The 13,138-nt window shown below is 36.1% G+C and overlaps 1 protein-coding gene across 2 annotated transcripts; it reads right to left on the bottom strand.

Annotated features, from left to right (window-relative positions):
• Nucleotides 1-4,084: 4,084 nt before the first annotated feature.
• Nucleotides 4,085-12,363, bottom strand: prpf18 (PRP18 pre-mRNA processing factor 18 homolog (yeast)). 2 transcript variants are annotated; one of them, XM_015058729.1, is made up of 11 exons: nt 12,205-12,363; nt 11,575-11,652; nt 11,200-11,226; nt 9,554-9,655; nt 9,360-9,473; nt 9,057-9,203; nt 8,815-8,883; nt 7,953-8,093; nt 7,782-7,853; nt 7,549-7,704; nt 4,085-4,854 (listed from the first exon to the last, which is right to left on the bottom strand). In XM_015058729.1, exons 1-11 carry the CDS (start codon nt 12,268-12,270, stop codon nt 4,774-4,776), a joined length of 1,053 nt encoding a protein of 350 aa, XP_014914215.1. In that variant the 5' UTR covers nt 12,271-12,363; the 3' UTR covers nt 4,085-4,773. The 2 variants fall into 2 exon arrangements, with proteins under 2 accessions (XP_014914215.1, XP_014914217.1); XM_015058731.1 differs by lacking the exon at nt 11,200-11,226 and having other exon boundaries at nt 12,205-12,362.
• Between the last annotated feature and the right edge of the window lie 775 nt (nt 12,364-13,138).

Genomic DNA, 13,138 nt, shown 5'->3' on the forward strand with positions numbered 1-13,138 from the left:
TTTTTTTTTACCTGAAGGTGCCCGGACTTTAGAGCTTAAACTGTGCCTTGGGCACGCACATGACGCTGAATGGTGTGCTCTGGCTTTACTCTGTGGGAAACTATTGATTTACTTGTTACTAAAACAAGAGAACCCAGATCGGTCTCTCTTTCTCAGACACATGCTCTCACTGTGAACCTAGAAAAAAAAAAAACAAGTTCAAATGCCTTAAATGTTTGTCTTACACAGTGAGATCATTTTAATAACTTCAAAATCTCATCTGCCTTTTACATTGCATGTGTAGCTATGCAAAAACACATACTAATCTGTGAGGTAAGTCTAATAAGACATGTGTTCCTGTAACCTGGCTTTACAGTATACCCATAAAGTTATATGAGATTTTAATATAATTTCAGCATTTGTCTTTGTGGTAGCTGTGACGTCTTGATTTGGCAACATCTTATGAAAGTTCTCAAAATGATCTGATTTTGAGGGGTTTTTTTTAATACAGACCTCTATGTTGGCTGTTCCAAAAACATCTTCACAGTTGAGACCCTTTTTGCATTCATCTTTTCTTCTGTCCTGACTAGTCTGCCAGTTCCAGCTTCTCCAAAACACCCCCATAGCATGATGCTTCCACCACCTTGCTTCACTGTAGAAACAATATTGGCATGGTGATGCCAGTACCTCCAAGCATGATGTTTCTAATGAACTCCAGATGGGCCGCCGTTTGCCTTGTACAGTAAGGATTTTCTTTTTTCATCTAGTTGTTTTACACTTTGTGTGTAGAATTTTTAGAAAAGAGATTCATTTAATACAATCTGAAATAAGGCAGTAATATGGGAAAATGTGGGGAAAAAGTGAAGCGTGGTGAATACTTTCATGACGCACCGTAACTCTTGTCGAGCTTTTAAATGATGTGTCAACTTGTCGTTTCTAATTCTTTCAAACTGTGATGTACAAACGTTTCATATCCACTGTAACTTTAGTACAGCAGCAACATCACAAGCGTCCTCAACCATATTTCAGCTTTTGGGTATTTATGAATTTTCAGTGCTCACTGAGTTTGTCTCAAACTCCTGGTGAATGAATAAAAAACGGGGTATGTTGATATCCTTGGTGGTGACATGCTTGGACAAACGTCTCGCCCTCCTTTCATTTCTCCTGGATCCATCTGCGTCATATAGATTTCCATTTCACTCCATCCCTGTTAATCATTGTCAGCATCTAATGCTGCCTGCAGCCTTAGCACCGTTTTCCCTTTTCATTTACCTCGTCTTATTTCAAGAAGCTGTAACAATGAAGATATGTCACCATGGTGATAGTTAATCAAAAGACGAGGCCAAATTTGTATGAAGAGATTTTTCTTTCCCCTTGAGGTGTGGCTGTTAAGAATATTGACACGCTGCGGTAAATGCATCATCAGTTTATACATTTGCTTTACTTTTTATATCCGTCTTCATCCACATTGGTACTTGGGTATTTCTGTGGACAACCCTTGTGTGGGCCTCATTAAGAAATATTATCCAAATTCACACATTAAAATGTTAATTATGGTTATTATTTCAAAAAATCTGGTCTCTCTCTAGTGACTTTCATTGAGTTTTAACTATTTCCTTGACCTGTAAGCTCTGTTAATGCACTTTATATTTCGAAGGTGCCTATGAACCTGAATACAAGTCAGTGTGTTTACACAGGTGTGTTTGTTTCTGACTGGAAAGAACTTGTTTTATAAATCCATTTACATTGCCAATGATCCGAATAGGAAGCGAGGGTGAGATAGACAAAGAAGGGAGGCATGCCGGTGTGACACACTACACCTTCACCAGTAATTGGTTTTCACCTCCACTCAGGTGCCTGGCAACTATCACACTGCCTGGTCATTTCACATGAAAAGAGTAGCGAAGCTCTAATAGCAGTTAAAAAAAAAAAAAATAAAAAATAAAAAAAAAACGCTGGCAGGCAGACTAATGAGGCTTTTTCAGAAAACGTTAACAGAGAACTTAAACATGATGTGAAACATGGTTGAGGGGTAATTTAATACCACTAATGATCACCATGCCAACATAAACTGTTGTTTTTAATTCAAGTAAAAAGATGTCTATTAATTTGAAATACAACATGAGTGCCTAACACACAATATCATCAAAAGGTTGGTTCATTTGTAAAGCATCTGAATGAACTTACAGAAAACAATTAAATCAGCATGTTTATCTCTTATTTCCAGTCATAACAGATGTGATTGCATGATAATTACTGAGACAGTGTCACGAATCCTGAGGATTTGAATTTAAGTGCATCAAGAAGATCCCTAATGCAGCTTCCTGTGCCTGAACAAAAAAAAAGATCAGAGTGGGGATTGGATCAGTCTGCCAGTAGGGTTTGGTACAGACTTGAGGTCATCAGACACATACACACACAAAAATACTAAACTCTCACAACATAATGAATACAAACCCTCTTTGTCCGTTTTGTTCACATCCACCCAGAGGGCCATGGGCAATAGACCAGGTGTAGGCCTCCAATTAGTTCTGGAGATGTTTATTTTATGCCTTAATATTGTGACAATATTGGATTTAATAGAAAATGATGATGCACAGTGGTGCAGTTGGTAGAGCTGTTGCCTTGCAGCAAGAAGGTTCTGGGTTCGATTCCCGGCCCCGGTCTTTCTGCATGGAGTTTGCATGTTCTCCCTGTGCATGTGTGGGTTTTCTCCGGGTACTCTGGCTTCCTCCCACAGTCCAAAAACATGACTGTCAGGTTAATTGGCCTCTCCAAATTGCCCCTAGGTGTGAGTGTGTGTGTTGTTTGACCTGTGTGTTTCTGTGTTGCCCTGCAACAGACTGGCGACTTGTCCAGGGTGACCCCGCCTCTCGCCTGGAACGTTAGCTGGAGATGGGCACCAGCAACCCTCCTGACCCCATTAGGGACAAGGGTGTAAAGAAGATGGATGGATGGAGAAAATAATGATATAAAGACAGTAAGGTGAAACTGTGAGCTGAGTTTTGATGATACACAAAAGCACACATTTAGAAATGATGTGTACCCATTTTTATTGCTATTATACTTCTATAAATCCCCCACTGTGCTTCCATAGAGGCTTTTAAAAGTGTCATAATTGCAGTTTGAACGTCTGTTTTTTCTTGACGTAAAAGAGTGAAACTTAAAAGCTTCCATTACCTAGATGCATAAAGGTGCACTCCATAAACAAATATTTTGTTGAAACATCTTTCAATTCAGGTTCAACACTCATACCTGCTATCAAATATAGAAAATCTGGTTAACTCTTAATCATCTAATTATCCAAAAGTATCAGTCAGGAGAAGAGTACAAAGACATTATATGACATTATATACTGTATAGTAGCATAATCCACTGTTTGTTACACAAAGAAAGTGTGCAATGCACAACTTTCCCAAGATATGAAAGGCAACAAAGAGAGGCTTTATCGTCCAGTGAACTGCACTTTCAATTAGACATTTCAAGGCCTATGACATGGATAAGAGTGACACAACAGATTAGATTAGGGGGAAAAAAACTAAGAAAAAAAACCCCAAACATTTAGCTTACTCTAAGTCAAGGCCGGGTGGGCAATATCCTTCACAGATGAATGCACCGACCTCAGATAAGGCAGTTTATTTACGTCAAATACTTATCCGCTGTGACTGCTAAAGGAAATATGGTTCCGGCTGTAGTTTGACTTCAAGAGGAAAGGAGTTGAGAGAAGAAAAAAAATCCAACACCAGCTCCTTGTATTTGCAATGCCAGCTGTCAACCTGCCCAGATGAGCCTCTGGTTACGTGTCCAGAGCTGACGGACTGTAACTGCAGTGACGTGGTCTGAGGCAGCCAAGAACATACTATCACCACAAGAAGCCGATCCCATCGCCATGGTTACGCAGAGTAATAAGGTCACCATTTGACGTTACCGTCTGAACTACTAACGGGCTTTTATAAACACTCAGTCGTGGCAAAAATTAACTTTCTGCTTGCATAATTGAAATTTTTCACCATCATCGTAAAAACTGAAAAAACTAACTGTGTTCTTTAATTATATTTACATCTAGTTAAAGTGTCACTCATGAATTCCCAGGTAGTAGAGCAGCTTGCTGTGGGGAGTCTTTTATTGTTCCTGTAGTCACATGATTCATATTAACTAAACAGACATTGGTGACTAAAAATAGTCCCATTCAGAAGCTCTGCTGCAGAGGACAAGTGAAAATCTTGGCAATTTAAAATCAGAACATATCTCAAAAAGGAAAAATTATATTTGCAGTGAACACAAACAAAGCTGTTCTCTCTAACAAGATGAAGTTATACACTGACTGGGTTTCGTATTTGCTCAAAATGTACACATAGATAAACCAACAGAAAGTATCAGGTTAATATTCATTTATTATCTCAAAGTGTAATAAAACTTACACCACTTTCATTTAGCTTTACAAGTACTGCATGAAAATGTCCAAGTGAAAACATATGCTGCATAACATTTACATACCATCTTCTCATTGTAAAAAGGAAAAAAAAAATGTATAGAAAATAAGCATGTATTATTTATGTTTGGTGCATTTTAAAACTGGCATAATTCTGCCTCTATGTTGTTGACCTTTACTTTTCCAAATCATGTTTTAACTGATGTGTTTTCGATAAAGGTAATCTTAAGAAATACACTGAAAGTTTCTCAATTATTTTCTTTATCAGTTGCTATTTGGTCATAGCAAAAAAGAAAGAGCTGGTGTGAAACAAACAGGAAACATGAACGGGCTCCTGTCCGGACGTCAGGTGAATTGTCATGTTAGAGGGCGTTGTACTCCACACACTTTGATGGAACAGTTGGGAAGTGTTTCTGGCAGATAGTCATTAACCTCTTCAGACCCTGTAAGAAAGACACAAAGATGTTGGAAAAAAAAAAAAGAAAATTTTTGGGAAAAGGTTAATCTTTCAGAACAAGAAACAAGCAATGCTATGAAGAATACATAATCTTTATTATGTTTAAAAGAAGAGTTATTTTTTAGTCTGTAAACTAAAAAATAACTAAAACGTAGTAGTTAAAAACTCAATTTTAACTAAATTCAGTTTATTTATATAATAATTCTAAAGCACTTTACAACACAAACTAAGGTAGTCAGAATAAACTCAATTTCTTATATACTAATTACACCCAAATAATAGAGCAATACTGTCACGTTCAGCTTGTTAAGCCAATATGATAAAAGTTTTCTAAGGGAACCATCTGAAGGCATCGAGCAATCCCTCACCTGGAATGCAGAGACAGTGAACAGCTGATTGCATTTTATTATAAAGCAAGAAATATTTCAGATAAATCATTTCTGAGTTTAAATCATCATTCCTGACTTATTTTATATCAGTAACACTTTGGTACTGAATCCTTGCTCCAAACAATTATCTTCTGAAGCTCAGAATTATCATCAAAAGTATTTATTTTTATTCCAGCCTTAAATTCAGCTTAGACTCATGATACATTCGAGTACCGAGAAACCAGGAAGTCAAAATGATTCAAGTATTTTTGTTTACTGATAACAGCAGATTATCATCTGTTATTGAATGTCAACAACCATGTCCCAAACAAGACTTTTTTTTTTAGGCTGTGATAAACATCAGAGTTATTTTAAAACTGACATTTAGTGCAGTTCTTTTAGTACTGCACTAAAAGAAACAAACTGAATGCCGTGATTTATGCACAAAAATATCAGCGACAGATATAGTGTCTTTACAGGAGTTACAACATGCTGTTCCAACATAAAGCTAACTTAAGGAGATAAACAACCCGTCACCTGAAACAGCCATATGCAACTATAAATTCACATTTTGCTATAGTTGCCCATGTTTTCATGCAGCACAATTTGTAGGGTAGATTTAAACGTTTTCCTCTCTGTTTTGAAATGATTTACTGATCATTTGGCTCATAGCATTCAGTATTTTAATGTCCATTTTGAGTGTCATCCAGTGGAAAATCTAAATTTCTATGACAAATTAGCAAAGCAATACAATTTTCCAATTTCTGTTTACATAAATAGGTTATAAATGTTTAAACCAGTAGACAACAGGTCTTGTGAGTTGAGGTTTACTCAGAATCAATCACTGTAGGACATTTCTACTAAAAATAGCTTTTTATTCATATTCAGAACCGAATAATTATAGACTTATTTAACAAAAAAGCATTAAACCAAAATACAGACGCTGCGAGAAAACTGTTGATCCAGTAGTGCTTTAAGTCACCTTGTCTTATGAAAATCACCTTGTTTCTCTCCACAAATATTATTATTAATGTTTAGCATGTTAACTGAGGCCCGGTGCCCTTGAAGAGTTTTAATGGTCTAAAATGTTGAGTGTTTCATAATCTCTCTGATTTACAGCCAGTCAGACCTCAGGGTGAACTTGGAGTAGTGTTCATGTATGTACCCGAGACTAGAACAGTCTGTAAAGTAATCAGTTTGTTCTGTGCTGGTCTGAGATCTCTGTTCTTTACTTTATGCTCCCTCATGCAGAAACAACACACATGAAATGTTGAGAACTCAGCAACATGGGTAGGAAAAGTGGTGGAGTGGAGTTGACTGACTTCTTTAAAATGCTTTAAAATGAGGAATGACTTCATGTCCGATAAAAAGAGCTGGTTTATGGTTGACGTCTGGTGCTTTCTGTTTATGAAATATCCAATAAGATAGGGAAATAATATCAATTGTCAAGAAGCAATATGTCCTCTTAAGTTATTACTTTATGTATGTAACACAAGCTCATTAATTCAAAGGTCAAGTTCTGTGTGAAAAACTGGAATGACACAGAACAAGTATCAAACACATGGAGCGGTATCTGCAAAAAAAGCAATGAAAGCCAAGGCGCCAATTAAAAAAGTCTCATTACCAGGGTATTGTACAGAGTAACATGATTGGCAGACGCAATGAGAAGTTCACAAGAAATTCATGATGCTAAATGTTCCAGATAGCTTTTGTAGCCATAAAATAAAAAGGTGAAAAAAACATAATTTCACCATAAATCAATCACAACCAGGTGCCTTTTATAAGATTTCTGTCAAAAGTCTAATCAAAAGTGTTGTTCAAGAGCCTACGGCACCCACAAAGAGCTTTAGAAAGACGTAGGAATAGCAGGGGCATTTTTTCCCATGAAATCAATAAAATAATCCAATCAGAAAACAACGGTCTCCATGGACACTTACTGCAAAGAAAAAAAAGAACATGGTCCAAATGTACATTGCTTAAACTGTAGCTGTAGTTGATTTTGAAAAGCCAGTGAAATAATACGAGAACACCGACAGGTTAGATAAAGCCAAAGATAAACTTCTTGGTTGTAATTGCATACACCATGCTCGGTTGTTTCTGAGAACTCCATGCAAAAACTGAAGGTGGGAACATCATGATATATGCAGTCTTACAAGCATATAGGACTGACAAACCTCATATAAGTGTCTTGAAGCTGCGATTACTAAGACAGGTTATCTTAAGGTATATAACAAAATTCTCAGAGTGCATTTTTTTCTTACTCCTTTTTATTTGTTTACATATACCTTCATTTTGGGAATTACTTCACTCACCTGAATATATTTTCTCTGTGTTTCATCATTAAGAACATGGGCCACATGTTTCGAGAAGATCTTTTCTCGTCCAGTACGGGCATGGATACCCACCATGGTCACACCAATAGGCCAGGGAGCATTACCAATAGCCATCTGTAGGTATGCATCATTAGCCTGCAATGGAAATCGGTTGTTAAAACATGCAGTCATGCATATACAGTAGTCAAAATAAATATGAACTACTAACTTACCTGAACATATTCTCTCTCCAACATGAACTTAATGATGTCTGTGATCGACTCTTTGATGTCAGAAGGCAAATTCTGAAATAAACAGGAGAAAATAAAGACGGAAAAATGATTCCACCTGTCATCTAAGCTGGTTTAAGTCTGATTTTAATATTTTATTTTAAAAAGCAGTACCTTCTTCCTGAGCTTCTTGAAGAGGGGCTCGAGGTAAGACTCAGTCTGTGAATGTGTTGCACTGGCTACCTTTCCCTGAACGCTGCGCTTCACGTGGTCCTCTCGGCTGTTCAGATCTTTGGCCCAAACACCGAGAAGAAACTGCAACACCAAGCGCAATCTCTAAACCAAAAAGGACTATCACATCTATACAAGTTCTCATCAAGACAGTAGCAGCAGGTAAGTTTTAACACTACATAAGCAGTAAAAAGGTTATATTCTTGGTAATGTGGCATAACACATAACACAGCTAACGTAAAACAACCGCTTAAGTTACAAACAATTTAAATAAGATTTCTTGCATGACTACGCAAAACAAATGCAGTTTCATACAGTGGTACCGAGTGAATAAGACAAACTTCTAAATAAAATCGTGGCATTATATAACTCCAAGCAAAGCTAAGTAAAACAGGTTTAGTTGACAGACTCAAACTGGAAAATTTAGAAGATAATAGTTCTTCACTTTTATATAAATGAGCACAGAAAGATGTATTGCCTTATGTGTAAACTGTTTGATAACTTTTCTATTTGAAAGAAAAATGTGGTCTAATAATTCAGAGTGTTAATTTCATGCACATTAGTCTTGCCCCTTTTTACAGAACCAGGACTATAGCAGAGATCTTAGACGGGGATTAGGTGAGCTTTACAACATGTCTTGCAGCTGAGCCTTACCATTAAGTTAAATTGATAACTGAATTCCATTTGAATATGTATTACGGAGGTGGATTAAGAAGATTTAAGTAGCAGTGAATCAAACTGTGGAAATATTATACAACAGCTCCCTCTAGACAAAAATGGGAGTCTTTTTTTTTTTTTGCCTTACCTTTAAAAATTTGGCAATGACATCCTGATCTCCACTGTCATCCCCCATGCCCAAGGTTTTCCCAAGAGCCTATGATCGAATTTGAATAATATGACAGAGATATTTTAATTCTGGTTAGCAAAGCAACATTGCATAGTAATTCATTCATAAAAAAGAAAAACATAAGCTCATAAAATGTAATCTGAATGACAGACAGTCACTGGAACTATTTTACTCCTCCTACACTTTCATAAGTGTTATACCTCAAGCTCTTCTATGGTGGTGTTTTCTTCATGAACTTTCAGGTCGTGCTGAGTGTCTGGCTCCCCTGACTCTGTTCCTCCAACAATCTCATTCAGGTACTGCTGGTCGATTTTGTCCATGGCAGCTTTCAGGTCATTCCTCAAACCCTGGACATGGTGGAAAAAACAAACAACACAAAAACACATCAGAGTGGTGACCAAATCTAAAGTAAATGCAATACTCAGCACAGAGTGGGGTTATTTCGGAGCTTTCTAGAGCTTTAGAACAATAGTGGTGCTGCTCCCGGTCCCTAAATATTTTACCTTGTTTACTTCTGGGGTTAAGATCTCAATTTTCCGGAGTCTCTGAAAGGCGTCATAATCAGATTCTCCAAACAATCGGATTGGTTCCCCTCGCTCTCGTAGTCGTCGAATTACCTGCACAAATAGAGCAACGGACAAAATTGAGAGAAGAGTACTGAAAGGCAGGAAATGATGCTGTACTCTGACTGACTGACCTCCTGTCGGGACAGAGTCATTGGCAGCTTCTCCTCTGTCAACTCAAGCTCCAGCACTGGATTAGTTGAAGTGGACGGCTCGTTTTCTTCTGCTTTATCGAGCTTCAGGACAGGATGGATGAACAGACGTGTGTTGATTACTGAATCACGGTGGGTAACACTGATAAATTCATCATAGGGAATGATTGTTCTCTTGCAACAAATGCAAAAATAAATAAATAAATAATTAAATAAATCTGATTGAAAAATATGTGCAAAAAGTGTTATTTTTATGTCAGCTCAAATGAAGACTCTGTCCTAGATTCATTCAGATTCATTTCGGCATATTAACCTCACACAGTCACAACAGTTCAACAGAGCACATCGCAGAGGTGCCCTTGGGGTTTTCACATCGGTCACATTACATTTGCAAACTTCAATGTATTTTAATGATATTTTATGTGACAGAACACCATGGGGAAACATGATGGAGGCAGCGTGATGCTTTGGAAATATTCTTCTTCCACTAGCAAGTTGGTAAGAGTTGGTGGATAGAAGGAGCAGAACAGAAAAAAAAAAAAACACAAAAGATTTAAGACTATGGAGGAGATTTGACCTCCAGGACAAGGAACCTAAACATAAAGCTTGTGGAATGACTTGTATCAAAAGATATGAACGCATCAGAACGGAGCAGTCCAGGTACAGATATACATCCAACTAATAGTTTGTGGAAACTGGCAAAATATTAATGTTCATAGAAAACAAATGCATGGTAAACTTTTCAGATTTTTATTTATGAGCATTTCTGAAACTTTAGTTCATTTTCCTTTCCGTTTGCTCTACATTTTATTGGTGTTTCACATAAAATCAAAGAAAAACACATTGAAATTTGTGGATTATATGATGTGAAAAACCTCAGGGGATATGAAAACATTTTCAATGGATTGTTTATCAAATATTTAAATTAGATACTTTCACTATGACAGAGTTAAACATTGTTTGCACACTCAAAAGCCAAATTGAAACTGAAGCAAATTTAGTGTAAAGTGGGAAAATGAAAACTCAAAGAAGATATCAAATCATGCATTAATGCACACATGCATTGCAGCCTTTCAGATTGTGGTTTCAGGTGCACAGTCTAAAAGACCAACTATAAAATGGTAACAAGACGTTTCCCAAAAAAATACAAACTAAACGTAATTTATTGTTACATCAAGAAAACAATGAGTTTTGTGTTTTAAATTCTGGGAAAACAATTTTAAAGGGATTGAAAAAATGACAATGCTTTAGGCCACTTGTAGTTGGTCTAAAATTCCATCTTTTATTAAGTAATTTGCATAATAAAAAGCAAAGCTTGACCAGATAACTGTTTGTTTTAAACCAATATTCCATAGTAAAATACAAAGTCAGGCTGTGTCCCATCTAAGCTTCTTTTCTTCCTTCCTTTATCTACTTTCTTTCTAACAAATAGCTTTGGAACTTTAACAATTTTAGACAAAAACTGAATGTCTTGAATTAAAACATCCAGAAAACAATTACTAATTTACAGTTTCTTTTAAGTCTCAGTAACCGGAGAAGATGCCAAGGAAGAGGAAACTTTTGGGACACAGTGTTTTTATCCTTTCATCATGCATCCCGTTTGCTACTTTCACTGAGCAATCCCATACCTGGCTCTTAGGAGTCTCTGTCTGAACCTACAGGTGCAGGCAGCAGAGGTAGGTTGCAGAAAAACAACACAGTGAACACAACACTAATGCAGACCTCAACAGAAGTTTGTGGCCTTAGTTTGTTTTCTAGAGAATGTTGTAATAATAATAATAACCTTTATTTAACCAAATAAAAATAAAAAACTCATTGAGAGCTACAGTCGCTTTTTCAAGAGGGACCTGATGAGATAGCAGCACTGTTTACAAGTGTAAACATTTACACTAAGTAAGTAATGTAGAAGTTTACAGCAATGCTCGAGACAAAATTGATAAAATTACTCAGATGTGTCAGTGTGTGAGAGTGAACACCATCAAAAAATATGCTAAAATGTTTACCTTGTATCCGCATCTCTTAAAGTACTCCTCTTTTTCCTTCCGTACGAGATCACCCCTTTTAAAGCATTTTTTGGATTCCTGGAAAAAGATCATTAGTTATTACTTAGAGGACTAACCATACAGGTGAAAATGAAAACATTCATCACAGGGTAACCCGACAGAGTCAATACAACTCAACTCATCTTTTTATTTACATTCGTAGCATGCAATTAGAAAGATCCAACTATAGATCTTTCAAAAACACCCATGATTGTATTTATTTACATACAATCATAAATATTATTTGCAATTGCAGCAGAGTAGCGAATATTGATAATTATGACACAAATAAAGCCTAAGCTAACGTCGTAACATCGTATGTGGTTTTGATAAAACTATTTTACAGTCACAAAACAATGCTAATCATATTTTGATATAAGTGAATACTCAGAAACAGGTTTATGTTAAAGCGTATAGCGTTTGAATGTTTAAAAAAACATGTAAGAAACCTATCTTACATGGGTATTGATAGATCTGACATTAAAAAAACCGATCTTTCTAGAAAGAAGCTAGCTTAATTAGCGTTAGCTAACAGAAGCTAGGCTAATATTAAACTAAACTTAGAAAATACTAATATCTCCTAATACTCACATCAACAAGTTGTTTTTCCTCCAGAAGTTTCCTCTTTCTAGCTATTTCGGCTTTTAGTATATCCATTTCGCTTTTACGGAGAGCTTATTTTTTGATGTTATTCTTCGTCTTCTTCCTCTTCTTCTTCTTCTTCCTGTTTCACAGCGGTTGGCAAGCAGCTTTTAGGTGCATTACCGCCACCTTCCGAAGTGGAGTATTGATGAAACTATTTTCTATCATAATAAAGAACTCATTCTAGATATGGTCTCATGTTCTTCTTGATTCTATGACTTTTCCTAAACTGCCTCACCTTCAGTTCAGTACTATAAAAATATTAAAACTGATCATCTTCAGGATCTAGACACGTTTTCTTAACATATAACTTAACTATTATTTTAACTTCACGCTTGCTTCATTTAACGTCTAACTGTTGCATCGTTGTTTGCAATTGGCTAAGTAATTTCCTTTAATTCCAATTTATGCAGGAATTCACAATAACTGAACCTACATACCTTACTCCTAAATTCTGAATACTGAATTATTTAAACCAAAATGTCATTTGTTCCCAGATTCCATTTATCCAATCTAGCTGGTTGAGTTATTTTCTAAAGATCTGTAGAGACTTTTCCTAAAAGACTTGCGGAATGGTATGTTATATTTAAAAAAAAAAATAAATTAAATTAAAGTTTTAGGTTGTAGTTTGACAAATTGTGAAAAGAGTACTATTAAGGCACTGTGAAGAAGAATTATTTACACAGACTTTTACAGTAAAAGCAAGAACAAATTTGTTAAAGCATAATAGTATTTATTTATTTATTTATTTATTTATTTATTTATTTATTTATTTATTTATCTATCTATTTGTGAGAGCTTTCTTTTAGTTTAAATCCCAGTCTGCACTCTGCACACAGGGAAATGTGTCACTCGACCTTCTAAATGAAACATACCATCGCGC

The sequence above is a fragment of the Poecilia latipinna genome, unplaced genomic scaffold (genome assembly GCF_001443285.1).
Source record: "Poecilia latipinna isolate Pla-1442-1.1 unplaced genomic scaffold, P_latipinna-1.0 Scaffold1568, whole genome shotgun sequence".
Lineage (NCBI taxonomy): Eukaryota > Metazoa > Chordata > Actinopteri > Cyprinodontiformes > Poeciliidae > Poecilia > Poecilia latipinna.

Bases quoted from the DNA above. Each gene is read 5' to 3' on its own strand.
- prpf18 (XM_015058729.1), bottom strand. From the start codon at position 12,270: ATGGATATACTAAAAGCCGAAATAGCTAGAAAGAGGAAACTTCTGGAG. The intron at 9,204-9,359 runs GTAAAATATTTA...CACCATGTCCAG, and splicing joins TAACCCCAGAAGTAAACAAG to GGTTTGAGGAATGACCTGAA. The intron at 7,705-7,781 runs GTAAGTTAGTAG...TTTCCATTGCAG, and splicing joins TGGAGAGAGAATATGTTCAG to GCTAATGATGCATACCTACA.